At 55.9% G+C, this 27,371-nt stretch overlaps 2 protein-coding genes and 1 long non-coding RNA gene across 6 annotated transcripts; 2 read left to right on the forward strand and 1 right to left on the reverse strand.

Moving 5' to 3' along the window:
• Nucleotides 1-358: 358 nt before the first annotated feature.
• Nucleotides 359-6,284, forward strand: SLC2A4 (solute carrier family 2 member 4). Its single transcript, NM_001159327.1, is given in 11 exon segments — nt 359-584; nt 1,902-2,018; nt 2,123-2,295; nt 2,384-2,508; nt 2,621-2,736; nt 2,830-2,992; nt 3,076-3,263; nt 3,420-3,524; nt 3,633-3,734; nt 4,612-4,815; nt 5,246-6,284. Coding segments are annotated over 11 exon segments (1,533 nt in total). The 5' UTR covers nt 359-551; the 3' UTR covers nt 5,453-6,284.
• A 507-nt stretch (nt 6,285-6,791) lies between these two features.
• YBX2 (Y-box binding protein 2) lies at nt 6,792-12,387 on the reverse strand. Of its 2 annotated transcripts, none has more exons than XM_038536649.1 (9): nt 12,077-12,387; nt 11,418-11,481; nt 9,991-10,024; nt 9,041-9,130; nt 8,372-8,656; nt 8,093-8,196; nt 7,673-7,838; nt 7,318-7,402; nt 6,792-7,182 (listed from the first exon to the last, which is right to left on the reverse strand). In XM_038536649.1, exons 1-8 carry the CDS (start codon nt 12,351-12,353, stop codon nt 7,352-7,354), a joined length of 1,071 nt encoding a protein of 356 aa, XP_038392577.1. In that variant the 5' UTR covers nt 12,354-12,387; the 3' UTR covers nt 6,792-7,182; nt 7,318-7,351. The 2 variants fall into 2 exon arrangements, with proteins under 2 accessions (XP_038392577.1, XP_038392576.1); XM_038536648.1 differs by having other exon boundaries at nt 6,798-7,182; nt 7,673-7,853.
• Nucleotides 12,388-13,787: 1,400 nt separating this feature from the next.
• LOC111095872 lies at nt 13,788-22,081 on the forward strand. Of its 3 annotated transcripts, none has more exons than XR_005359461.1 (3): nt 13,788-13,910; nt 16,386-16,698; nt 21,435-22,071. It is a non-coding gene; the product is annotated as an uncharacterized LOC111095872 (long non-coding RNA). The 3 variants fall into 3 exon arrangements; XR_005359459.1 differs by having other exon boundaries at nt 13,790-13,910; nt 15,472-16,698; nt 21,435-22,081; XR_005359460.1 differs by lacking the exon at nt 13,788-13,910 and adding an exon at nt 14,011-15,054 and having other exon boundaries at nt 15,472-16,698; nt 21,435-22,081.
• The last annotated feature ends 5,290 nt before the right edge of the window (nt 22,082-27,371 follow it).

Here is a 27,371-nt window from a genome sequence, read left to right on the forward strand (position 1 = left end):
CTCCTCTCGGACCCCGCGCCCCCCCAGCCCGCGGCGCCTGACCTTCCAGGGGCCTCCGCAGCCCCGAGCCCCTGTGCACTCGAGGTGGGGCGGGGCCTCCTGGGTCCCGAGACCCCTGTCCCCAAACTTCGCCGCGGGAGGCGGCCCGGCGCGCGCGGGGCGTGTCTCCCCGGGATCTCTGGGGAGGCGTGGCCTCGCGGGCGGGCCCGCTCCCCCCGGTGCCAAATTTCCAAACCCCGAGAGCGGGGAGGGGCGTGGCTTCCTGGGGTGTGCGGGCTCCTGGCCAATGGGTGTTGCGAAGGGCGTGGCCCGTGGGGGCAGCGGGGGCTCTTCGGGTCTCTCCCCCCAGCCCGGTTCCGCCAGATCCCCCGGAGCCCAGCCGCTCTCTGGATCCTTGGCCCGCGACAGTGGGTCCCGCCAGGCTCGCCCTCCGCACGCCGCTCCAGGACGCCCGGCGCCCCCGCGCCCTTTGCCCGCCAGGCCCGGGCCGCGGACCTCGCAGTCGCCTCCCTGTTAACCGCGGTCCCTGCGCATCGGGTCCCTAAGACAAGATGCCGTCGGGCTTCCAGCAGATCGGCTCGGAAGTAGGGTTCAGCACGCGGGGGCGGGACGGGGGCACAGGGCCCACTTTTCTCGGGCTGGGGTCGCCGATGGGGTCAGCTAGGGGGCGGTCCCTGCGCAGGCGCGGGGGGCAGGGGGGGATGGGGGCCTGGCTATTTATACCCGGGCTGGACAACCCGTGACTGTGCGATTCCAATCCTTCGAAGAGGCTGAGTGGGTCTGGGTGGGGGCCGTCAGTGGGCACGGGCAGCCGCGGGAGTCCCCAAATCCAGGGCTCGTCCCCTTCTCCAGTGCGCGGCACACGGGGATCGGGGACACTCTGCCCCCTGGATCTGGCTGCAGAAAGCAGGTCCAGGACACTCTTGTCCCCCTGGAGCTGCCCGTGTGTCCCAGCTCGCGGGAAGTTTTTCGAGGAGCGGAGGCACCCATGGGCCCCCACCCCCACCCCTGGCGGTCCTCCAGGACACTGAACTTTCCCTTGGCCCCACGGTTGGTGGAGGGGCTGAGGGGAGTGGCAGCCCCCCCCCCCCCCACCAGCTCAGGTTTCCGCTTGGAGACAGTCTGTGCCGCCAGCAAGCGGCCACCGCCGCCACCGCCCCCATCCCCTGGGCACCGGCGCTCCCAGGCAGAAGCCCCCCCCCCCTCCCCGCGCCCTGCGTCGTCGGAGCCTGGAGGGGGAAGGGAGGCCGGGGCGGAGACACGGGAGGCCACCCCAAGGGCTGAATGCGGGGAGGAATGACCGAGATGTCCTTTTCGGAAGTACCTCTCTTGAGTCTGTTGGGGGCCTCCCGTGGCGCGCTGAGTGAAGCCCTGAGGGGAGGAAAGAGGACCGAAGCCCCCACAGTAAGGCACTGGCAGGTTTAGGAATGGAGTGCAATCAGGAATACCCTTAGCATTGGGTTTTGATTTTTCTCACTTGCACAGACATCTACACAAAGCAGGCAACACCTCCCACCCCTACCTCCTCCCTTAACACAGAGGAAACCTAGCTCCAGAGCCGGGAAGTGACTTGGCCAAGGTCACACAAATCTGAACTCCAGTCTTAAGGCCAAGCCTGCCCCCAAGGTCACCTAGAAATGGTGAGGCCAAGGCCCTCAAACATTTCCCAGCTTGCTGGACTCAGACATCCAGTTTCCCCTTCATGCCTGGTTACTGGGTGCTTCCTGCTCCTGTTTACACTGAGATCCTTGCTCGATTCCTAATATGGTCCAGTTTCCCTCACCCAACGTGTTGGATGGAACCCAGCATCTTCAGGCTCTGGCTGGGCCCAGGCCCCCGGGATGGAGGAAAGAAATCTTGATTCCGTGTGACCTGCCTCCTCTCTGCTTCTGACCCCCCAGGACGGGGAACCCCCTCAGCAGCGAGTCACTGGGACCCTGGTCCTTGCCGTGTTCTCTGCTGTGCTCGGCTCCCTGCAGTTTGGCTATAACATCGGAGTCATTAATGCGCCACAGAAGGTGAGGGGCTTGCGGCTGGCACGGTGGGCTGGGGACAGCAGGGGACAGCAGGCAGGGATGTCTCTGTAAGTGTTCACTGCTCCGTGTCTCCCCACCCCCGCCAGGTGATTGAACAGAGCTACAATGAGACATGGCTGGGGAGGCAGGGGCCCCAGGGGCCCAGCTCCATTCCACCGGGCACCCTCACCACTCTCTGGGCTCTCTCAGTGGCCATCTTTTCTGTGGGTGGCATGATCTCCTCCTTCCTCATTGGCATCATCTCTCAGTGGCTGGGAAGGTATGAGGCTGGCAGGTGAGGGTGGGCTGGGCAGGAGGGGGGCTGCTACATGGCACCCGAACTCTCCCACTCGCTCTTTGCCTCTCAGGAAGAGGGCAATGCTGGTCAACAACGTCCTGGCGGTGCTGGGGGGTGCCCTCATGGGCCTGGCCCATGCTGCTGCCTCCTACGAGATGCTCATTCTTGGGCGGTTCCTCATTGGCGCCTACTCAGGTACCGACGGGCAGCATGGCCCTGCCCAGCATCCCACTGTCCTCCACCAGCACTGAGCTTGGGGGTGGGAGTGGCCAGCTGCCCACAGCCCTCTCTTCTTCCCTCTGCTCAGGGCTCACATCGGGGCTGGTGCCCATGTACGTGGGGGAGATCGCCCCCACTCACCTGCGGGGCGCCTTGGGGACACTCAACCAACTGGCCATCGTCATTGGCATTCTGATCGCCCAGGTGACTGGGCCTGGCCTTCTGGGTGGCTAGGCAGGGGGTTGAGTGGGGCTCGGGGCTGAGTGGCCTGCCCTCTTTCCCATGCTTCTCCCACAGGTGCTGGGCTTAGAGTCCATGCTGGGCACTACCACCCTATGGCCACTCCTCCTGGGCATCACAGTGCTGCCTGCCCTCCTGCAGCTGGTCCTGCTGCCCTTCTGCCCAGAGAGCCCTCGCTACCTCTACATAATCCGGAACCTAGAGGGGCCTGCCAGAAAGAGTGAGCTTCCACCCCATCTTGCAAGCTCCTGTCCTGCCTGGCACCCTCTCTGTCCTCTCAGCCCTGACTCTCCTCCCCTGCAGGTCTGAAGCGCCTGACCGGCTGGGCTGATGTATCTGGGGCACTGGCTGAGCTGAAGGAGGAGAAGCGGAAGCTGGAGCGGGAGCGGCCCCTGTCCCTGCTACAGCTCCTGGGCAGCCGCACCCACCGGCAGCCTCTGGTCATCGCTGTCGTGCTGCAGCTGAGCCAGCAGCTGTCAGGCATCAATGCCGTATGTAGGAGGCAACCTCTGGGTGGGGCAGGGGGACGGCCCCAAAGATGAGGAAAAGGCAGCAAGCCTCCTCTGTCCAGAGTCGGGGTCAGTGGGGCTTGTTGTGGCTGCAAGGAAGGGACGTGCCCACCACCCCCTCTCCTTCTCCCCCCATAGGTTTTCTATTATTCAACCAGCATCTTCGAGACGGCAGGGGTCGGGCAGCCAGCCTATGCGACCATAGGAGCTGGTGTGGTCAACACAGTCTTCACCTTGGTCTCGGTAACTGCTGGCACCCACTGTTGGCTCCACATCCCCTGGCTGCCCCTCCCAGTCCCTCCCACTTCCTGGGCCCTGGAGGCCCCTGCCAAGCCCTGACTTTCCCTGCAGGTGTTCCTGGTCGAGCGGGCTGGCCGTCGGACACTCCATCTCCTGGGCCTGGCAGGAATGTGTGGCTGTGCCATCTTGATGACCATAGCCCTGCTTCTGCTGGTGAGGCCTGGGGAGCAGGAAGGGACCAGAGGCCCAACCCATGGGAACTACCCCAAGAGGCTGTGTCCTTGGAACATGCCTTTGATCCTGGGGCTGGCCTGTGTGCTCCCGAGGGTCCCAGGCTGCACTTCTTGTCCCCTCTGGGAGAAAGCTCTAGCACACTTCTGGCAGCCAGGAAGGAAATCCAGTGTCCAGTCTCAGAAACAATCATTCCTAAGGACCCAACTTCATTTTTCTTTTTTTTTTTTTTTAAATTTTTATTCATTTATGATAGTCACACACACAGAGAGAGAGAGAGAGAGGCAGAGACACAGGCAGAGGGAGAAGCAGGCTCCATGCACCGGGAGCCCGACGTGGGACTTGATCCCGGATCTCCAGGATTGCGCCCTGGGCCAAAGGCAGGCACTAAACCGCTGCGCCACCCAGGGATCCCCCAACTTCATTTTATTTTAAAGATTTGATTGATTCATTCATGAGAGAGACAGAGAGAGAGGCAGAGCCACAGGCAGAGGGAGAAGGAGGCTCCATGCGGGGAGCCCGATGCGGGACTCAATCCCAGGACCACAACCTGAGCCAAAGGCAGACGCTCAACCACTGAGCCCCCTGGGCGCCCCTGGGACCCAATTTTTAGAACCAAGAGAGCACTGACCATCCTAACATCCAAGAGGGTGTTAACATTGCCTGTGCCCCGAGTAGGGCAGTAGGGCAGCCTGCTGAGGGTCAACACTCAGAACTGGTCAATGAAAGGCCTGCTGTCACCTAGGGTGGCAGGCTCCTCTGTGAGCTGCTGGGAGGGGTTTTCAGGTCTCTGCACTGAGGGCAACTTAAGATCCAGAGAGACATGACCTGAAGTCCTTTCCCTCCCTGCCTGCCCCAGGAGCGGCTTCCAGCCATGAGCTACGTCTCCATCGTGGCCATCTTTGGCTTTGTGGCCTTCTTTGAGATTGGCCCAGGCCCCATTCCCTGGTTCATCGTGGCCGAGCTGTTCAGCCAGGGCCCCCGCCCAGCCGCCATGGCCGTGGCTGGCTTCTGCAACTGGACAAGCAACTTCATCATTGGCATGGGTTTCCAGTATATCGCGGTAGGTGCCCTGGCCCGTGTCCCCACTCCCACCCCGTAGGCCAGAGGGCAGCAAGTCACAGCCAGCCCATTTGCTTTCCCCACTCCTGTCTGGGGATCACTTTGGTGGGCCCTATGGGCCCTGAAAACCACCTGCTCAACCACTACGGAAGGGGGCTGAAGTATGTGGGGTACTGAGAGAGGGGTGTTCAAGACCCACTGTGCCAGAACAGACCAGAATTACCAGCTGCACACTTGTACTGCAGAGGGCTACTGCTCTCCAACCAGGGGAGGGTGATGATAGCAGGTGGGGCACAGAGACGCCTTTCTTCCCTTGTTCCTGGGGTCTCACTTGCCCCACAGAGGAGCCATCTGCCTGTGGAGATGTCTGTGGAGCCCCCCTGCCGCCAGGACCTCCCCTTCCTCAACACTTCTTTCTTCACCTGTCCCAGGAGGCCATGGGGCCCTATGTCTTCCTTCTGTTCGCGGTTCTCCTGCTCGCCTTCTTCATCTTCACCTTCCTAAAAGTGCCTGAAACCCGAGGCCGGACTTTTGACCAGATCTCGGCTGACTTCCGCCGGACACCGTCTCTTCTAGAGCAGGAGGTGAAGCCCAGCACGGAACTCGATTACTTAGGACCTGACGACGAGAATGACTGAGGGGCCAGGGCAGGGGTGGGAGGGCTATGCTCTCGTCCCCCCCCCCACCGCCCCCCACCGGAGACCTCTCCTATGCAGCACTTTTGCCCTCTCTTCCCTGTTACTTCCTGATGGAACTGGGAAGCCGGAGGGAAGGGTGGTCTCAGCACCCCCTCATTCCCCTCGTGTGACTCTTGGATTATTTATGTGTCATGGTTAGGCTGTGGCCATCAGGGTGGACCACTCTGGCCACTCATCCCCTTCCTCCTCTGTAGCCCACCCCACCCGCACCCGGCCTCAGCTCCAGAATATTCTCGCCCCTCGCTAGAGAAGGGGGCTGCAGGGAGGAGAGGCCCTAGGGCCGACTCTTTGGTCAGGGAGCAGGACCGGTGAAGACAAACAGCTTCCTGCCACCTTGGGCTCCTCCTACTTTCTGGCACTTTCTCTGAATTCTTGCCACATAGACTCTGGGTGAAGGGGGTCCCGTCTTGACCCCTGACAGGCCGCACCTCCCAAGGCCTCAGTTCACTCCTCCTGGCAGGCTCAGCCCTCTCGCTCAACTGGAGGGCCATATGCCCATGCAAGGGGAGAGGGCCTGCTCCCCCAGGCCGCAGAGGGGGAGCCCCGCTCTTGTCCCCTCGCCCCTCCTGAAGGGTGTGCCGCCCGCAAGCTTTTGACCAACTAAGGGAAAGGAGGATTTGAAAGGCTGCCTGTAAACACGGGGTAGGAGGAGCCTTCAGATATTTTTGTATATGTTTGCAAAAGGGGTGGGGAGAAGAAACCAAAGGTCTGTTGTACTAAATGTATATATGTATGTATAGATGGATATATAAAGTCACTGTACGTGATGGCATCCTGCTGTGAGGCACCCAGGAGGGGCTGGATGGACCAGAGCGTCTCTCCCCAGCTGCCAAAGAAGCCTCTGGATGTGCTCACTCTGCCCCCACTTATGCTTCTAGTCAGCCCCCCTTTTTATTTTTTCAGTCCCCCCTTTTTAAACTAAGCTCTACACTCAATGTGGGGCCTGAACACACAACCCCAAGATCAAGAGTTGCATGTTCCACCAACTGACCAGCTGGGTACCCCTGATCATTGCTTTTGTTAACACAGTAAATGCTCAGTAAGTTTAGCCCCAAGTGGCAGAAGCTGCCCTGGGCACGTTCCAGAACCCTCTTTCTGCAGAGGAGAGGTCAGCCCCAGGTTTCAGCTGAGAGAAGTGAAATCTCACAGCCCAGAGCTGCAGGCCTAGAGACACCCCGGCCCTGCCTCCTGCCCCCCACCCCTGCGCCCCATCCTCTGCCGCCCCCTTCAGCAGGGAGTTACCAACAATTCTCCACAGAGAAGAGGCAGAGACCAAGACCACGGGGAAAGCCTGTTTTTTGTTTTTACTGGAGGCTCAGGTGGCACATGACAGTTCATAAAATGGCTTCAGAGGTAGGGGCTGGGGTTGTGGGGAGGGGGGGGAGACAAAAAATAAACTGGGGTGGGAAAGAAAACAACCAGGAGGAGGTAAGAGCTGGCTGGTTCCTTCTCAGCCTGATTTAGGGGAGGGAGCTGGTGCCTCTGAACAATAGGATGGATCCCTTCCTTCACCCCTTGGTAGGGGAGAGAGAAAAAGCAAAAGGCTGTTGCTTCGGCCCTCCTGAGTCTCAAGGAAAAGGGGAAAGCCGGTGTTCTGATGTCATGAATTCTGGGAAGGGGGAGGGGGTGCTGGGTTGGGTAGAAGGCAGCTGGAAAAACTGGCAGATAACCTGAGAGAAAGAAGGACACGGACTAATGTGACTGGAGGACCCCCGCCCCCGTGTGCCCCAGGCTCCCAGCCTGTGACCCCTCCCTGCACCCCAGGGCCCCCCTCTGCTGAGCCCGCCCCAGGCACAGCAACTCACCAGATGGTAGCTCTGGGGGTCCTTCATGTTGGAGTCACTCCAGTATGGTGGGGGGGGGGTCCCCACTGTTGATGGGGGCCGAGGTCTGGAGAGAAGGGGGGCAGTCACTTGGACCCTCTCATTCTTGACACCCCCCAACTTCAGTGTTCTCCCACCTTTTTCCTCCCATTCCTCCCTAGTTCACATTCACAAGTGGAGCCGTGACTCCAGGGAGAGCGAGAGGGGTGTCTGGGGGTGGGGGGCGCCTGCTGGATGTGGTGGACCGGGCCACCTGGCTCACTGGTGTGTGTGTGTGTGTGGGGAACAGGCAGGGCCTTTACTCCTACTCTCCAGTCCTAGCAGCCCAGGCCCTCACCTCTGGGGCTGTGGACTGCCTGGGTCCGGGGGGCTGCTGCTGCCGCCGCCGTTGGAAGTACGGACGGTTTCGTGGGCGCTGGGGCTCAGGCCGGGAACCATCAGTGGGGCCTTGGCTGGGCTTGGTCTCACCATCCCCACCTTCTGTGGTAGGCTGCTGGGGTGGCCTGGGGCGGAAAGGCCTGGGGAGACAAGTGGGGGACCCTGGAGGGGGCAGGGAGCCCGTGTGTTCTGTCTCCCTCCCTCCCAGGGCTTCCCGGGCAGAGGGGGCCTGGCCTGCTCTCCGTCTCCCTGGGCACCTAAGCAGCCACCACTGAGCTGCCCAGGCCCCTGCCACTGCCACCAAGACTTGCTATGCCCCCTCCCACTGGGACCAGTCCTGGAAGGCAAGGGGAAGCTGGGCCCAGAAAGGGGGTCTCACCTTCGGTACCTAGGCCGGAACCTGGGAGGGGGGACCCGCTCATCTCCTTGCTGTTGGTCTCCCTCCAATGGAGCGGTCTCTTTGGGCTCTACCCCGTCAGTGCCCTAGGAACACACGAGACCTGGGGGAGCTGGGGCAACACCTGTCGCCAAGGATCCCAGCCTCGGGGACCCATCCCGGCCCTCCTCCCCTTCTTCGGGAGCCCCGGAGGTCTCTGTCCTCACGGATGCCCCCTCCCTCCCAGGTGTGCTAGCAGCTTCTGCGTCCCAGGACTCCCACCTCTATAGGCTGCTGCTGGTTGAGGGGCCGAGGGCCTCGCACAAAGCGCCGGCGGTAGAAGAAGGGAGGTGGGCGCCGCCGCCTGGGCCTCTGCCCAGAGTCCTCAGCTCGCTCCCCCTCGCTGCCTGGTTCTGTCCCACCTGATGGAGCCTCTGCCACCATGGGTGGCGGGGCAGCTGGACGAGGCCGGGGGATGAATCGGCGGAACCTGCGACGATTGGGGGCATAGCGGCTGCCCTTCACTGGCACGCCCCCGGGCCCAGTTACATTGGCAGCTTCTGCACCCTGGGGAGAAAGCAGGTGGGGAGGACAGTGAGTGCCCACTCAGCCACACACACCTCCCCAAACCTGCTTCCCCTTCTTCTAACCAAGGTCCCCATTCAGTTCCTCCTCGGCTGCTGTCTCCTGGCCTCCTCCAGGGGACTTTCCAGGAGGGTAGCTGCTGCCACTGGACCCTTGTGGACTCAGGACCCTTAGGGGACATGGCACGTGGAAAACAGACTGGGAGTGCTTGGTGCATGACAAAGAAACCCAAATGTCATCAAGTGACCAGAGGGACTCAGTCCTTAGGACACCAGGGTGGGGAAGGCAGTGCTGTCCTCCCATGGCCTGGGCTGACTGGCCCAAGGAAGGGGGTTCTGGGGGGGGGCTCTCTCCGGCAGCCCGAACCTTCTCTCCCTCCACGACATCAAACTCCACCGTCTCCCCATCTCCGACACTGCGCAGGAACTTCCTGGGGTTGTTCCTCTTAATGGCCGTCTGGCAGGGGAAAGGCGAGGAGAAAGGTGAGGGCAGGGAGCCCGGAGCCTCCCTCACCCCTGCTGGGTCCGCCACCCTGCTCCATTCGGTTCACCAGCGACGATCCCTGCGGCCCAGCCCGAGGGTGAGGGTGGAGGCGGGCCAAGTTTAGTAGGGGATAAGCCAAGACCCAGGAGGCGCCTCCCAGTGTTGGTGCCCCGAGCCCGGTCCCCAGAACACACTCCCTCCTCCCTTTACCCCTCAGAGGCTCTGAAGAGGGAGGCCAGAGACAGGAACTCAGCGAAACAAAAGGCAGAGACAGTCTTAAGTTGCAAAGCCAGCAAAACGCACCATGCTGCTTACCTCAGAGCTTCTGCCACCAGAGTGGTGGTTCTCACCCCGGGGCCTGCATCAGCATCACCTGGAGAGCTCGTTAGAACAGATTGCTGGGCTCCGCCCCCAAGTCGGCCTGAGCCAGCAGGTCTGGGGTGGGGCCTGAGAGTTTGCACGACAGGTGATGCTGCTGCCGCTGGGGACAGCACTTTGAGAACCACCACACCCAAGTATTCTAGCCTGTGTCGGCTCCCTCCGCATGCTGCCTAGGACTCGTCCTTGTGTTACCAGGTCCCGGTGTAGGTAGTGAGCATGCCACGGCCAGAGGGCAACAAGTTCATTCCTCACAGACACAACCTGACACAAGTGGGGCCAATGGTGGGGAATACAGGCACCTGATGGAGGGGGAGGGGAAGCCATTTCTCCTGGCCATGCTGTCGTGAGGGGAAGAGCAGGAAACCGCTGTGTGCTGCTAAGGATTACAGCAAAGACCTTCAGAGAGAGGGTGGGTTCCCTCCACACCCTCCCCAAACCAACCTAGCTCTTACCTGGTGAACAAAGACATCCTCCTTGGTGTCATTCCTGCAGAACAGGGGGCTGGTTATGGGGTGCTCTTGGTGAGGCCTCCCAGCCCGGCCCTAAAAGCAGCAGGCCCACCCTCACCAGCCTCCCCTGACTCCTTGGGGGTAGACGGGGCCCAGTGTGACAAGAGCCAGAGACTGGTGAGAAGTATACCAAAAACCTCAGCGAAAGCCCTGAGCTCCCTAAGGGTGGAGGACAGGCAAAGTCACCTTGAAGAAGTCAGGCAAGTTCTGCACCTGCTGAGGACTCGCCCCTCTGCTCCTGGGGCACCTTAGAGCCTGGCAGTGCTCAGTCTAACTGTTCCAGGCCAACACCCCTCTGTTCCAACCCCCACCATGGCTGCAAAATCCCTCTTCAGCCCTTCCCTTCTGCAGTCAGGAAAGGGGGATAAAGAGCAGCCTGGATAGGGGTGCAGAACAAGTCTGAGAATGGGACAAGTTGGCACGATCCTGCTCGGAACTCCCCCAGGACTTGCTTCTCACCCTCAGCCAGGAGGTGAGCCCCAGGGGCAGGCCCCGGGCTCAACAAACTGAGAGACTGAGAGTGAGAAAGAGTATTGGGCCATTCTCTATCATGACTTGCTCGTTACCCCCACTTGATCCCAGCACCCCATGGCAGGGGTGGGGGGATGTGAAGGTTTTCCTTCAGAACGTCCCAGGAGCCCTCAGCTTCCAGAATTAGAGAGGGATCCTTCCCTAGATCAAATGTTCCAGCTTTAAAGCACTTGGAGCTGCACAAAGGTCAGGCTGCTAAGAGGGAACCAGGGCCTCCCAGGAGGGCTGGGCCAGGCCGGCTGCCGGACATGGGGAAGGGCCCACTGGGGGAGCCCTGGCTCTGCTCAGAATCTGCCACTACTGCCCCTCCCAGTAGTGATGGGGGTGGGGGGATTGGGGCTGCCCAGCTGAAGGGAACCGGCAGGGCTGGCTTCCTTCCCCAACAGCCACCCCCCTCACCAGCCCACAGCCCCATCAGGTGGGGGGATTCAAATGAGCCAGCAGCCCTCTAAGGGAGATGAGTCAGGGGAGTGCTCCTCCAGCCGCCCCAAACAGGAAATGAGGGAGGATTCCAGCCCGGAGCCCTGAGGCACAGACAGCAGGTACATTCTGCCCCAAAGGCGAAGCAAACTAAACCACAAGGTGAGACAGGCAAGCCAGGTGGCTCCGAGCCAGGTTTGCCAAGTTCCTAGATCATTAACTCTCTGCTGCCCTCGGAGATGTGGAGGAGGCTCATCTTGCCCCCATTTGTGCGGCGGTTAAATGCTTTCAATCAGCGTCAGCTGGACATTGCAACCATGTGCCTCAGCAGGGGTAGAGAGGAGGTGGGGAAGGTGTCCAGTCCCACGGGCCAGATTGGAAGACACCCCTGCCACCCCCTCCCTGGGTTTCTAAGATACCTGTTGATGAATCCGTAACCATTCCGGACGTTGAACCATTTGACAGTGCCCAGGACTTGGATGGCTGCCAGGCAGAGATGCAGTGGGGGCAGTAAGGTGGGGGGAAGAGATGGGGTTGGGCTCAGTTTGGAAACACTCCAAATCGAATCTACCTCCCTTTACCTATTAAGCTTAACTTCAAGCCACCGGGTTTCACCCAGTGGCTAGCTTTAAGGCATTCTGATCCCAGGTCCACCAAACGGAGGCGCCCACACAGAGGGGGCTCAGGCTTTCGAGACCCTTCCAACTCTAAGTCACATTTCTCCTGAGCCACAAAGCCCGGCCCTTCACCTAGAACCAGGTACTCACCCGGCCCACCGGTTCCTGCCCTCCCAAAGAAAGGGTTCCCGGTGCACCTGCTTCCCAGGCTGGGATTCGGCTGGGACTAGGCCGAGCCTCCCGCCGCAGGGGGCGTGCCCAGGGCACCAGTCGGGAAGGCACGGCAGGATTGCCCACCAGGGGAACCCACTCTGGTCAGCCGCCCCCTGGCCCAGCTAGTCCTTTGAGCCTCGGGCGCCAGGCCAGCCTCCGGGGGCTTCCTGCATCGCGTGGGCTCCGCGACGCCCCTCCCCCAGCCCGTCGACCCCGTAGAGCCGCTCTGGCACGCGCCCTCCCCTCACCCAGCACCGGCTTGTCCGCCTGACTCCGGGCCGGGGGCGCGGGGGTCCCCGAGGCTGCCGTCGCCGGGTTGCCAGGGGTGCGGGGACCCGGCGCCGAGGGGGTCCCAGCAGCGGGGCCCGAGGCGGCTCCGACCCCGCCGCCGCCCGCCCCGCTGCCTGCTTTCTGTGGCTCCCCCGCGGGCACCGGCACCACCACCGCTACCACCCCTGCCGCCGTCGCGGGCACCGTCGCCGCGGGGGCCGCTGTCGCCACCGCTGCCGCCTCCGCCTCGCTCATCCCGCCGGGTCCGGTACCGGCCCCCGCCGCCGCCTCCGCCTCCGCCTCCTCCGCCGCCGCCACCGCCCCGGCCCCTCCCCCCGGCTCGCGAACCCGCCGCCCGGCTCGGTCCTCGCGCCCCGAGCCTCGCCCGCACGCCGCCAGCCGGCCTCCGGCCGAGGCCAATAGCAACCCGCAGCCGCGGCGCGCGCAGGCCCCGCCTCCCGGCCACGGGCCAATTGGAGAGGAGCAGCTCCCCCGGCGCGCACACCGGCCACGCCTCCCGGACTTCGCGCGGAGGCCAAGGCCCCCCGCTCACCGCCCCGTAAGTACATGTGGGCCCCGCCCCTCGGGCGTCACGTGACAGCGGCCGGCACAGCCCATTGGCCGGCGGCCCCTCGCCCCTTCCCCCTTCTCCACCGGCCGCGGGAAATCAAACGGGCTGGTCGCGCCCCAACCGCCACCTGGCTGCTGCGCGCAGGGCGGGGCGGGGGGGCGCAGCTCCAGGGTTGCCCCTGACGACCCGGGAGGGGGCTGGCGCCGACCGCCTCGGCTCCGGCTGCGGTCGGCCCCGTTCCTCTCTGCCCTCGCCCTCCAGACGCCGCGTACCCGCCCGCGCTGCACAAGGATGACTACCCAGCTCGTAGCTATGCTCCCTTTTGCATCAGAGGTAGAATCCACGGAGCAAAATGCACGACTCCGTTTATCCGTGCGGCCGACACCGCGGTCAAACAGAGCTCCCCTCGACCCCTTCCAGGCACCCCAACATCCCCGCGGACCCCGACGGTTTCTGGGTGCCGGCTGCCCCGTCCGGCTCCCGGGCCGTTCCCTCCACCTTCCATCTTTTCCCCCAAGCGGCCAGGCTCTGCGGCCTCTGGGCCTTTGCAGGGGCACTGTCCTCCCCCTGGAACGCGCCTCTGTGCTTCTCCGGGCGGCCTACTCTCTGGCACATCATCCTTTATTCTTCTCTTTCCGTGCTTGAACATCTGAGCGCCTCCTGCACCTGCCCGTTTATTCTCCCCCTGCACCGCCTCGGCCCCGTGACGCCGAACCGCACGGCTGTAAGAACTTGGCGGCGGCGCGCCTGACGCCCGCAGCGGCCACTCACTGTTTCTTGGAGAAATACACGGCCCCCATCCTGCAGACGGGAAGACTGAGGCCTGGGCGAGGCTCTCCCCAGGTGCCTCGGGAGCCCTGCGGGCTCCCCCAAAGCTGCATTCTCCCTCCAGGCTGCAGAGGTCGCTCCTTCCGAGGGCCGCCCCCTCTTCGGCCCCGAGACCTGGACGGCGCGCGCGTATTTTTAGCCGGGCCTCTGAGCGCCAGCAGCCCTTGTGCCCGCACGCGCCCGGGTCCCAGGGGCCGCTCTCCCTCGGCTGCCGCGGCCAATCCCGGTGCCCGCGCGCCCTCTGCCGGCCGCGCCCGGAGGCACCGGCTCCCCCCCCCCCCCCCCCCCCCCGCCCAGTCCTCCGCGGTGTCGCCACCTGCTCCCCCGCCCGCCCCAGCCCTGCGGCCCTTCCCGAGGCCACTGTCCTCTGTCGCAGCGCCTTGGGGAGCGCGGACACAAAAGGCAGGGGATAGGTAAGAAAACGACTAAGTGGCAAGGCAAGGCCGGGATGGACGCAGAGAGGACCACCCCTCCCTTGGGCTAAGGACCCATGCACCTGTGTCCAGCCAGGAGCCCGAGGAGTGCAGAAGCGGGAGGGCAGGGCGGGGCGAGGCAAGCGGGAGCCACGGCGAGGGGCCTGGGCGGCAGAGGGAGCACGCAGGAGGTGCCGAGGGCGCGGACTGGTTAACCGAACTGTGAGATGAGAGGAAGTCCCCAGGAAGGGTGAGCCCTATGATAGGGGTAAAAAGATGTCAAGAGGACCTCCCTGCCCGGCGTGGGGCAACGAGGGACAAGTGCCCTGCGACAGCGCAGAGGCAGGAAACAGTGACGTGCTGTCTATATCCATGGACAGGAATTAGCAGGTGCCCCGGCGACAAGCAGTCAATGTGCCTGTTCAGTTGGAGGGTTTGCAGGTGTGATTTTCCAGTGATTTAAATATGTTTCAGGGCTAGAACTAACAAGGGCTCCTGGCCATTCTAGCCAAAAGACTTCCTCCTCTGTCACTGCCTCCCCGTTAGCTCCTGTCCACCTAAGTTCACCGTCTTGCTTGACTTGCTCACTGTTTTATTTATTTATTTTTAAGATTTGATTTATTTATTCTTGAGAGACACAGAGAGAGAGGGGGACACAAGTAGAGGGAGAAGCAGGCTCCCTGCGGGGAGCCCGATGTGGGACTCGATCCCAGGACCCCAGGGTCACACCCTTGAGCCAAAGGCAGATGCTCAACCGCTGAGCCCCCCAGGCACCCCATGCTCCCTGTTTTAAAAATTAATACATTAAAGCAAAAGCCCTCCCTCCTTAAATGTTGTCCTTTGCAGCTCTATCAAAGAAACACCAGACTTCCTGAAAGCAGTCTTTAGGGTGGTGTCTACTTCCTCTTGTGTCTTTCACACCCCACCACCCCAGATCTGGTGTCTGCCCCCCAGCTGTCTTCAGCAGTGGTCCACGAGCCCTTGCTGATGGGGGCAGTCATTGCCTGGCATCTGCTTCTCTTTCTACTCGGTTGGGACAAGTGTTCCTGCTGTGGCTCCCACCATGCTCTCGGGCCTCTCCTTTTGTGGCTCATCCTCCTCCACCAGCCTCAGTCCTTTCTGGACGGTCTTCTCCTGCCACCAGGTCATTCTATTCATAGTTTGGGCGGCCACCTGCCGCTGAGGACTCTGAAGCCAGTGTGCCCAGCCCCTCCCCCCTCCTAGCAGACTCAGAGCCCACTCCCTCTAGCTGGTCCCCCTGCCCCGCCCCACGCAGGCTTCTGACCCTCGAGGAACCTGCCTGTAAACTCCTCATTCGCCTCCCCCCCACCGCTGCTCTCTGAGCCAGTGCCCACACACGATGGTTCTCTGGGGCCCATCACTCACTTGCAGGAGGCCCCCTGGCCACCCAGGCGTGGCACCACAAAGGTGACGCTGTGTGGTATCACCCAAATGGAGACACTTGAGATTTAAGATGCTCCCAGTGACCTCCACCCCGCCCCCCGACACACACACCTTCTCCTCATGGCCCAAACCAGAGTTTACATCTTCTCTCCTCCAGCACCTGCTCTGTCTTCTCAGCTGCTGCCAAGAGGACCTACAGAGGTCCGCGGACCTACAGCCTTCACCTCATCTCCTGATGGCCCTTGAGTGGCTGTCCCAGCTTTCCAAGCTCTGCAGGCACTGCCAAATCCTTGACCTTTCCTCCACCCTCTGCCTCCGTGTCCCATCTGCCGCCTCTGATATTACTTACCACCTCCTTGAAACCTCCTCCTTGTCTTGTGGGTGGTGGTGGTTGTGGGTTTTTTTTTTTAACCAGATGGTAACAAGAGTTAATATTTATTTAGTGCTTAACTATGTGCCACACGCTGTGCTAAGCATTTTAGGCACCCTCAATCATGAATTCCTTACTGCAGCCCTGAGAGGTGGGTCCTGGAGTTGGCCCCATTCTTCAGACAAGGAGACTGAGGTGTGGTGGAGTCAACCAGGCCAAGACCGCACAGCTGTGGAACGCACTCAGGGGGGCCCCACAAGCAGAGCAGCCCAACTCCAGGGCAAATCAGTTACCACCCTCCTTCCTTCCACTGTGCTGGGACCATTCTTTTTCAACCCTTCTAGTTCTTTCCATATGTCACGCTTTTCCTTCTAAGCCACATTTCTTGAGAGCCTGTCGGCATTACCCAAGCCCTGCTTCTTCCCTTGGCCTAGTATTGTGGAAATACACAGACACCTGCCAGACCACCTAGTTCAATGGATACCCTGTTTCCTTTTCCTCCTCCACCTTGGCCTATGTGGCAGGTGTACCTGGAGACCATTTCGTTCTCGGATTTCTTCCTGGACTCCTCAGCCTTCCTAAAGGCCAGAGTCCCTAGCTGTTCTTGTCTTCTGACTCTATGACCTCTCCTTTGGAGAGCCCACCCACTCCCATGGCTTCATATACGACCCTGTGATGGGTCAAATTTTGTGTCCCCTTAGGAGCACATGTTGAAGTCCTAACCTCCACATCTGTGAATGGGACCATATTTGGAAATAGGGTCTTTGCAGATGTAATCAAGTTCAGATGACATCACTAGGGTGGCCCCTAATCTGGAACAACTGGAAACAGCCACCATAGAGGCAGACACGAAGGTAGAGGGCCCGGCGATGACAGGCAGAGCCCCAAGCATCAGGAGCTGCAAGTCGAGGAGCACCTGCGGCCAACAGCTGGAAGAGGCCAGCTCTCTCCAAGGCTTAGCAGAGAGGATTGTCCTGCCAACATCTGGATTTCAGACTTCCCTCCTACACAACTGTAAGCATCAATTTCTTTTTTTTTTTTTTAGATGTTATTTATTTATCTGTGAGAGACACACAGAGAAAGGCAGAGACACAGGCAGAGGGAGAAGCAGGCTCCCTGCAGGGAGCCCAATGTGGGACTTGATCCCAGGACCCCGGGGTCACAACCTGAGCTGAAGGCAGACAGACACCCAATCACTGAGCCACCCAGGTGCCCCGATTTCTGTCTTCTTAAGCATATAGTTTGTGGCACTTTGTTCCGGCAGTCCTAAGGGGCCAATGGCCAGCGCAATCTCAGAGGACTCCCCCCAGTCTGTGCCCAGCCCAGATCACTTGAGCTCCAGACCCGTGATAGCCAGCTGCCAGCTGGGACCCCCCATCTTGGCAAAGGGCTCCCCTATATCCAGACACAGAGGTATGAGCCTTACTGTCCCCATGGGGTTCACACCATGGGAGGCTCTCACCTGTATCACTTCTGAAGCCTCTGCCTACTTGCTTTCCTCACCCGCCCTTGGGACTGCCCCCTGGAGTCCACTTTGCACAAAGCACTTCGCCAGCAAAATAGCCTTGGGGACATTCTGTCCTCCCATCCTGCTTGATTTCCAGGACAGTATTTATCCATACCTGATATTTTCTTTTTCTTTTTTTTTTTTAAGATTTTATTTTTTTATTCATGATAGACACACACAGAGAGGCAGAGACAGAAGCAGGCTCCATGCAGGGAGCCCGACGTGGGACTCGATACCAGGACTCCAGGATCATGCCTGGACCGAAGGCAGGCACCAAACCGCTGTGCCACCCAGGGATCCCCATACCTGATATTTTCTTGTTTTTAGTTTCTTGTGCTGTGTAAGTTTGAGATCTTATCTGTCTTGTTCACCGCTCTCTTCTCAGTTCTTAAAACTGTAGCCAACATCTAGGAGCTGAACAGTGAATATTTGTAAAGGAAGTAATGAAGGCAGACAGAGACATCTTTCTGAAATGCATATTTTTTTCCTGGCAATGCCTAGGCACCTTCAAAGATGTATTTATTTATTTGAGAGAGAGAGAGAGAGAGAGAATCTCAAATAGAGATTCTCTCACCTGGGTCTCAATCTCATGACCCTGAGATGAGGACCTGAGCCGAAACCAAGAGTTTTGGAGTTTCAGTCGGAGGCTCAATCGACTGAGCCACCCAGGTGCCCCTCTGAGGCGCCTTCAGTATACACTTTCTCCATGGCCAGCAGTTTATCCACTGGACACATGACCCAGAGAGATTCTTTTACAGGTCTGCAAGGGGGTGTGCATGGGAATGAAGAAGCGAGAAGTTAGAGGCAACCTGGGCACCCATTGCTGGGGGTAAATTGTGGTAGGCATCCACCTAGAGTATCATGCAGCAGTTAGCAGTGACTAGCTCAGGGCTCCTGGGGGGCTGTCGGTTGAGCATCTGCCCTCAGCTCAGGTCATGATCTCAGTACTAGGATTGAGCCCCCGCATTGGGCTCCCTGCTCAGCAGGGAGCCTGCTTCTCTCTCTGCCCTTCCCCTCTGCTTGCCCTCTCTCTCTGTCTCAAATTTCAAAAGAAGAAAGAAGAAGAAGAAGAAGAAGAAGAAGAAGAAGAAGAAGAAGAAGAAGAAGAAGAAGAAGAAGAAGAAGAAGAAGGAGGAGAAAGGGAAACAGGTTCAACACTCTGTGGCAACATAGATGGAACCTAACAACACAACACTTAAGTAAAAAGAATAAGAAACCAAATGAAATATCAATCTCACTTAAAAAGACACAGTCCTTCTTTAAAAAAAAAAAAAAAGAAGAAAGAAAGAAGAAAAAAGAAAAAAAGGGACGCCTGGGAGGCTCAGCGGTTGAGCGGCTGCCTTCAACCCGGGTGTGATCCTGGGGACCCAGGATCAAGTCCTGCATCAGGCTCCTCTGTGTGTGTCTCTCATGAATAAATAAATAAAATCTTAAAAAAAGAGACACAGTCCCACAAACAACAAATTATGTCTCGTTAGAATATATAAAGACAGGGATCCCTGGGTGGCGCAGCGGTTTAGTGCCTGCCTTTGGCCCAGGGCGCGATCCTGGAGACCCGGGATCGAATCCCATGTCGGGCTCCCGGTGCATGGAGCCTGCTTCTCCCTCTGCCTGTGTCTCTGCCTCTCTCTCTCTCTCTCTCTCTGTGTGACTATCATAAATAAATAAAAATTAAAAAAAAGAATATATAAAGACAAAGATTTACAGTAGCAGGATTGCCTACAGAAGGGAAGGGATAGACATGGGGAAAGAGGTCAACAAATAAGCTAAGCAAATTTATGATCGAGTGAATGAAACATTCTATTCTTTTTTTTTTAAGATTTTATTTATTTACTTGAGAGAGAGAGAGAGTGCGTGCACAAGTAGGAGGGAGGGGTACAGGGAGAAGCAGCCTCCCCGCTGAGCAGGGAGCCCCGTGCAGAACTTGATCCCAGGACCCTGGGATCATGAACTGAGCTGAAGGCAGATGCTTAAATGAGCCCCCCCAGGGGCCTCTGAAACTTACATCCTGCTTGAAACTCTTCAGTGACTTCCCATTAATGGCTCCTTTGGTAAAATTCAAAGACCCAAGATTGAATGAGTTCTCAAGACCTAAGATCCAGATCCAGCCCTTGCATCTGAACCCCTCCCCACCCATCCGAGCCCCAAGCACTCATCCTGACTCAGGTCTGAATGGCCCAACATAGCAGCCACCTATGGCAACTGAAGTTCAGTTAAGACGAAATAAAATACAAAGTCCACACGTAGCTAGTGGATGAGGTTTTAACACAGACATGGGGCATTTCTGTCCCCACAGAGAGTTCTAGGAGACAGCGTGGCTACACGTCCACCTCTTGAGCTCCCAACTTCCATAATACAATATCCACCCTACAGGCCCAGGGATTCCTACTTTGAATTAATTTCATGGACATTTATTGGGCCTGTTCCTCTGGCCAGAGAGGAAGGAGCACAAGGGCACCAGGAGCTATAATGATGATTGCAGTGCTTGTTGGCAATTCTGCAAGTCTTCCTCTTTTTTTTTTTTAAGATTTGATTTATTTGTGACAGAGAGAGAGAGAGAGAGGCAGAGACACGGGCAGAGGGAGAAGTAGGCTCCATGCTGGGAGCCCGACGTGGAACTGGATCCCCGATCTCCAGGATCACACCCTGGGCTGAAGGTGGTGCTAAACCGTTGGGCCACCAGGGCTGCCCTGCAAGTCTTCTTCTTAAAAGATTTCAGGTAGGGGTGCCTGGGTGGTGGAGTTTGTTGAGCATCTGACTCTTGGTTCGGGCTCAGGTCATTATCTCTGAGTCCTAAGATCGAGCCTCACGTAGCGCTCTACATTCAGCATGGAGTCTTCGCTCTCCTTCTGCCTCTTCTGCTGATACTCTATCTCAAATCTTTTTTTTTTTTTTAAGGTTTTGTTTATTTTTTCATGAGAGACAGAGAGAGAGGCAGAGACATAGGCAGAGGAAGAAGCAACCTCCCTGCAGGGAGCCCAATGTGGGACATGATCCCAGGACCCTGGGATCACACCCTGAGCTGAAGACAGACGCCCAACTGACTGAGCCCCCTGGGCACCCCAGATTCTGGTATTCTAAGCAGGACTGTGCATCCTGCAGAACGGAGGAGGCCGCAGGGGAGGGAGGAGGGCTCACAGGTCTGGGGCCTGTTTCCTGGGCCGTCAAGACAAGGTGGCCAGAACATGCCTACAGTGCATCCTTTAACCTGTGGCTTCAAATTCCCTCTCACTGCTTCACGACACTCTTCCTTCTAGATTCCCTCTGAGCACCCGGCAGTTCCTCCTGCTTGGGTGCCCTCCCCTACCCCCATTCATTCCTTCTGAAAACATGCAGAGCCAGCTCTATGATGGATGCTATGAAAGACCCTGCTGTCACAGTCTGGTGGGGGACACAGCCACATGGTCTGTGCGACAAGTGCTAGGTAGAGGGGAGCCCAGAGGGGAGAAGCAGAGAAGATGCCCCATAAGGAGGTAGAGCCAGATCCCTGCTCAGGCCAGGTGACAAGAAGACTGATAGGAATGGGATGGGAATTGGGATCAGGGACAGGTGAACAGGCCTGGGACCCCCGAGGCGGCCAGCATTCCCGTCTGCCCTTGGGATCTTTCTTCTCTGAGCACGGATGTCATCTGCTCCTCACCTCACCTCTTCCATCTCGAGATATTATTTTCAAGGGTCTGGAGCAGCCCAGAAGGGTGGATACCCAGCTACCGTTTCTTTATCTCCTGTGCACAGAACTCCCAGACCCTCCCTCATCCTGTTGAGGGCCAGTCCTGCTTCAGAATCCTCAGCTCCCGTGTCTCCCTTTGCTCAAAGACCTGCCAGGCTTGGCAGGTTTGGCCTGACCTAGGTGCTCACTCAGTCCCTCTCCCAGGGCCTGTCACTCTGGCCTGGGATTGCTGGGCTCCCTCCCCATCCAGCCCTGGCCGCAGGGCCCAGCAGAGAGCAATGAAGGAGCAAAATGAATGATGTCTGGGAACACCAGCTCCCTGAGCTTCCTTTCTCTGTGAGCAGGGTCCGTACTCTGTCCCCAGCCCTGCTCCTCACACCTGTGGCCCAGTTCTAGGAAACTTGAGGACTTCTCTTTCTAACACCCAAGTTCACCAAGGGCTGTGGGAATGCCAGAGGAGGAGAGCCTTGGGTTAGGGCTTTCCCTCCAGGCCCAGATCCACACCTAGCTCATTCTTCCATACGTCTTCCCTTTTAATTTTTTTTTTTTTTTTGTCCTCCCTCTTTTTCTTAGATTCCAGAGACACAAGGTCAAAATCACAAAGATTGCCCAGGCATTTTCTCAGGAGCTGCTCCTACTTTCGAACCCACTACCATTCATAAATCCGTCACTTCCAAGGGCTGGACAGGTACTGGCCTGAGCACTCAGACCGACATTGTATATTTGTTTGATTATCTGGTAACCTCCACCTCCCAACTGCGGAGAAGGGACTGCACCGTTAAGCTCACCACCCCTGAGTCTCGAGTCTCTGAGTATCTGGTACTTAAGAGACTCAGTAGGTATTCACTGAATGAATGGAGAAGTAAGGGAATTCAAAGTTTCTGCCATGACTCCAGCAGTTCTGGGTGCTGTGAGAGAAGGTCCCAGACCCCCTGGCCCAAAGGGTTACCCTTTTGCCCATTCTCAGGTTCCTTTGGAGTGTTTGACTCTTATGCAAATCCTTGAGGGTGGAAGAAGAATAAAATAGTCCCTGCCTGCCCTGACGGGAATAAATTCTTACTGTGAAATATTTGTACCGGTCAGGGAACCCCCACCTCGACTCTAACCATTGCCTGTTTTCTCCCTTTCTTTCTTTCTTTCTTTCTTTCTTTCTTTCTTTCTTTCTTTCTTTCTTTCTTTCTTCTTTCCTTCTTTCCTTCTTTCCTTCTTTCTTTCTTTCTTTCTTTCTTTCTTTCTTTCTTTCTTTCTTCTTTTCTTGAAAGAAAGTTAAGATGAAATAAAATATAAAATACAAAGTCCACACGTAGCTAGTGGATGAGGTTTTAACACAGACATGGGGCATTTCTGTCCCCACAGAGAGTTCTAGAAGACAGCGTGGCTATACATCCATCTTTCTTTCTTTCTTTTCCTTCCTTCCTTCCTTCCTTCCTTCCTTCCTTCCTTCCTTCTTTTCTTTCTTTTGATTCTATTTATTGAGATGCCTGTGTGGCTCAGTGGTTGAGCATCTGCCTTCAGCTCAAGTGGTAATCCTGGGAGCCTGCTTCTCCCTCTGTCTCTCTCTCTCTGTGTCTCTCATGAATAAATAAAATCTTTTTAAAAAAAGAATTTATTTATTTGAGAGAGAAAGAGAACATGAGCACAGGATTGGGGGGACGGGCAGAGGGAGAAGGACAAGCAGACACCCTGCCGAGCAGGGAGCCCGACGTGGGGCTCCATCCCAGGATCCCCAAGATCAACACCTGAGCTTAAGGCAGACACTTAACTGTTTTCTTTCTATCTGGGGATTCCTTCTATCCATCAACTCAATTTACCTTCACATGTGACACAGAATCTGTTCCCAATTGATCTCAGATGCATCTTTTAAAAGGCCCGGCAAAAAGTTTGTAGGAAAATGTGGTAAAACATTAATAGCCATGGCCTGTGGGTATTGGGTTGATGGTCCATTTGTTTCTTATTTTCCAAAATGTTTTTTTTTCCAAAATGTTTTAGACTGCTATTTTCAATAATAAAGAAAATTTGAAGGAATCTTTTCCATCAGGTAAAGCTATTCCTCTTGACACACCTGGAGCCCCTTCCAGACACACTGGTCTGTCCTCAATCCCAGTCCTACCCATCTTCCCAGGCCAAGTCTCGGATTGAGACTAAAGTGCACACCCCATTAAACTCTGAGCTGGCTTCCCAGAATCTCAGAATCCCAGAATCTTTTTTTTTTTAAGATTTTATTTTATTTACTTGAGAGAGGAAGAGAGAGAGAGAGAGCACATGGGCAGAGGGGAGGGGCAGAGGGAGAGGGAGAAGCAGACTCCCCACTGAGCAGGGAGCCCGACCCGGGGTTCGATCCCAGGACTCTGAGGTCATGACCTGAGCCACCCAGGTACCCCAGGAATGGCTGGATTGATAATTGTCCCCCAGACCCCACACTGAAGGCACCTTTGACTCAACACTCTGAGCACGTATTCATTGGGTTGACCACTGAGTTCCATCCATTAGGTCCAGTATGTCCCTGATGCTCACTGTTTCCTCTCCACCTCACTACCAGTGTCTTGATCCAGGTCTTCATTCTTGCTCCCTTGAACTACCGTGACAGGCTCTATGGGTCTGCTGCCTCCAGTCCAGCTCATTTCCCCTCCAAGTATAATACCTTGATTTCTTTTTATCTTTTTAATATCTTGATTTTTGAGAGCAGTTTGAGATTCACAGCAGAACTGGGCAGAAGGTGTTGGCAGCTATTTCCCATGTACCTCCTGCCCTCACATGTGCAGAGCTTCCATGTTCCTCAACATCCCCCAGCAGAGTAGGATGCATGTTACTATCCATACACTTACCTTGACGCATTGCCATCACATGGAATTCATAGTTGACACCGCAGCTCGCTCTTGGTGTGGTCCAGTCTTTGGGTTTGGACAAACATATAAGGACCATACGGGACGTCTTCATGCTCTGGAGGTTCTCTGTGTGCAGCCTGTTCACCTGGATTGTCAGCCACAGTGGCTGCTTGAACTCCCTAGAGCACAGTGACAGCAGTGGCTGGCATTGCCTTGTCATCCCCTACAGATGGAAGACCCTGCTCCTTTGTACACATTCGAGACTCTGTGGTCTGGTCCAGGCCTCCCTTCCTCCCAGCCCCCACCTGTTGTTTGCAATCTCTGGCCTCCATCCCGAACCATTGACAGGATTCTTTTTCTTTTTTTTTAAGATTCCATTTATTTATTTATTTATTTATTTATTTATTTATTTATTTATTTATTTGAGAGAGAGAGCAAGGGAGGTCACAGAGGGAGAGAGAGAAGCAGACTCCCCACTGAGCTGTGAGCCCAACGTGGGACTCGATCCCAGGACCCCAGGATCATGACCTGAGGCAAAGGGAGATGCTTAACCAACTGAGCCACCCCGCTGCCCTCTTTTTTTTTTTTTTTTTTTTTTTTTTTAAGGTTTCATTTATTTATTCATCAGAGAGAGAGCGAGGCAGAGACACAGGCAGAGAAAGAAGCAGGCTCCATGCAGGGAGCCCAATGTGGGACTCCATCCCAGGGATCACACCCTGAGCTGAAGGCAGATGCTCAACCGCTTAGCCACCCAGGTGACCCAACATGATTCTCTTTCTGTCTTCACTCTGCACATGTTCCTCCATGCCTTTGCCCTCCTCACTGCTCCCATTTTCTGGAATACCTTTGATTCTTGTTTCTACCTTTCCCCCCATATTCCACCCACTTTTTTAAGGTCCAGTTATTAAAATGCTGCTTTCATTGAGGACTCCTGGACCAAACCCTCGTTGCTTGCTATCTGAACCACATGACAGCTTCCTAGGGTCGGTCCTTCCTATCTCCAGCCCTTCTTCAACCCACCTCTCAAACCACCGTTGAACTATCTGTATCTAACACAACTCTGTATACATCAGAACCACCTTCCCTGCCCCTCCATGCTGTGCTGCTCCATGTTTAACAACCAGCTCTGGATAGACGGGCGCCTGTTTCAGCAAACAGCATCTGTCAGTTTCCATGGTATAAATATTCCCATCACAGCCAGTTCCAAGCTACCAGTAAGACGGTATTGAACGTGCAGTTAGGAAGAGATATGCACAACTGGTTCTTTTTTTTTTTAACTTTATTGATTTATTCATGCGAGACACACACAGAGAGGCAGAGACATAGAGTATGTTTTGAGCAGAATTGCACCCTTTGTACCTCCCCCACCTCCTCCTTTTTGTTTTAAAGATTTTATTTGGGCAGCCCGGGTGGCTCAGCGGTTTGGCGCTGCCTTCAGCCCAGGGTATGATCCTGGAGAACCGGGATCGAATCCCACATCGGGCTCCCTGCATGGAGCCTGCTTCTCCCTCTGCCTCTCTCTCTCTCTGTGTGTGTCTCTCATGAGTAAATAAATAAAATATTTTTAAAAAAGATATACAAGCTACCTCCACCACACCATTGGCTCCCATTCAAAATTTCGCTGGTGTTCCTTAAAGTTCTCTTCATACTACCATTGCAACTCTTCTGCATATCTAAAATTATTTCCTTTTTTTTAATTTTTTAAATTTATTTATGATAGTCACAGAGAGAGAAAGAGAGAGAGGCAGAGACATAGGCAGAGGGAGAAGCAGGCTCCATGCACCGGGAGCCCGATGTGGGATTCGATCCCGGGTCTCCAGGATCGCGCCCTGGGCCAAAGGCAGGCGCCAAACCGCTGTGCCACCCAGGGATCCCCTATTTCCTTTTTTTAAGATTTATTTATTTATGATAGACATAAAGAGAGAGAGAGATTGGCAGAGACACAGGAGGAGGAAGAAGCAGGCCCCACGCCGGGAGCCCAACACGGGACTCCATCCCAGGACTCCAGGATCGCACCTTGGGCCAAAGGCAGGTGCCAAACCACTGAGCCACCCAGGGATCCCTCTAAAATTATTTCAAAATAGAAGGTTTAGAAAGTCTACCAGAGTAGATATAAACTCATCTGGCAAACTTTTTTTAGCAGAACATGGGTGCCCTCCAAACGAGTACCCTCTGAGAAAGAAAGGAGAAAATACTTAATGAGATGGGTTGACAGGGCAGCATCCAAAGTCACTGAAAATCTACAGAAGGGTCGCTGGAGAGTTCTTCCAAATGTCTGAATTTTAATCTTGGTGAACGGGTGTAACCACAAAAGGTGGGAAAGAAATGTGGATAGTCATCAACATGGGATCTGACTGATTGTATTCGAAGCAGTTCTCAAGAAAGAAATTTCCACGTGAACTAAAGGGGGATGCTCAGTAAAATGTAAATGAATAAATAAAAGCCAGAGAGGTTCTCCAATAATTTTCAGGGGAGTCCTGATCCAGGATTACGACTCTTCCACAATTCTTTTTTTTCTTTCTTTCTTTCTTTCTTTCTTTCTTTCTTTCTTTCTTTCTTTCTTTCTTTTTTTTTAAGATTTATTTATTTGAGAGAGAGAGAGAGAGAGAGAGTTGGCGGAACAGAGGGAGAGGAAGAGGATATCAAGCAGACTTCCCACGGAGCTCAGAGCCCAATGCAAGGCTGGATCTCATGACCCTGAGATCATGAGCCTGAGCCAAAATCAAGAGTCGGATGCTTTACCTACTGAGCCACCCAGGTGCCTCTATAGGATTCTTTTTGAAAGAGAGATAGACTGGCCTCTTTCACACTGAAGACGAATGCAGTGTGTTCTTCGAGCTGGATGGTACTAGTCATGAAGTACATGCAGTTAATTCCCTTGCCTGATTTCAAGATTCCCTGACTAGATTTTCTTTTTTCTTTTTTTTTAATTTTTTAAAATTTATTTATGATAGTCACACAGAGAGAGAGAGAGAGAGGCAAAGACATAGGCAGAGGGAGAAAGCAGGCTCCATGCACCGGGAGCCCGACGTGGGATTTGATCCTGGGTCTCCAGGATTGCGCCCTGGGCCAAAAGCAGGCGCCAAACCGCTGCGCTACCCAGGGATCTCGATTTTCTTTTTTCCACTTATATTTTCTTTTTTTTTTTTTTTTTTTATTTATTTTTTTAAGATTTTATGATTTTATTTATTTATTCATGAGAGACACAGAGAGAGTTATATTTTCTTATAGAAAAGGAAGGAGAGATGGACCGGCCAAAATAGACATTCTGTTGCCCTTTGCCATTTCAGTTCATTTATAGATAAATTGATATCACCATTTTTTTGGGGGGAGGGTTGATCTATTGTGAGTCTGGTTAGCTTGAGCCAGGTGTACCTTTATGCAACAATACATTGATATTTACAGCATACCAAATATTTGCCAGGCACAATTCTAGGGGCTGGGAACACAGTAATGAACAAAACAGACAGGTTCCCAACCTCACAGAGATTATATTGTAATGGAGCAGGCCAGACATTAGTAAAGCCATTACCCAAATAAATGGGTATCAACAGTATGTGATAGATGCTATGATGTTTGCTATGAGAACATATAATGTGAGAAGCTGACTCAGCCTGGCAGGTCAGGAAAAGTTTCCCTCAAGAAGTAACTTGAGTAGGGACGCCTGGGTGGCTTAGTGGTTGAG

This window comes from Canis lupus, chromosome 5 (assembly GCF_011100685.1).
Source record: "Canis lupus familiaris isolate Mischka breed German Shepherd chromosome 5, alternate assembly UU_Cfam_GSD_1.0, whole genome shotgun sequence".
NCBI lineage: Eukaryota > Metazoa > Chordata > Mammalia > Carnivora > Canidae > Canis > Canis lupus.

Coding starts and splice junctions, on each gene's coding strand:
- YBX2 (XM_038536648.1), bottom strand. CDS start 12,353: ATGAGCGAGGCGGAGGCGGCAGCGGTGGCGACAGCGGCCCCCGCGGCG. Junction 7,854..8,092: donor TTCCGGCCTAGGTACCGAAG/GTGAGACCCCCT, acceptor TTGTCTCCCCAG/GCCTTTCCGCCCCAGGCCAC. Junction 7,403..7,672: donor GGCAGTCCACAGCCCCAGAG/GTGAGGGCCTGG, acceptor CCTTCTCTCCAG/ACCTCGGCCCCCATCAACAG.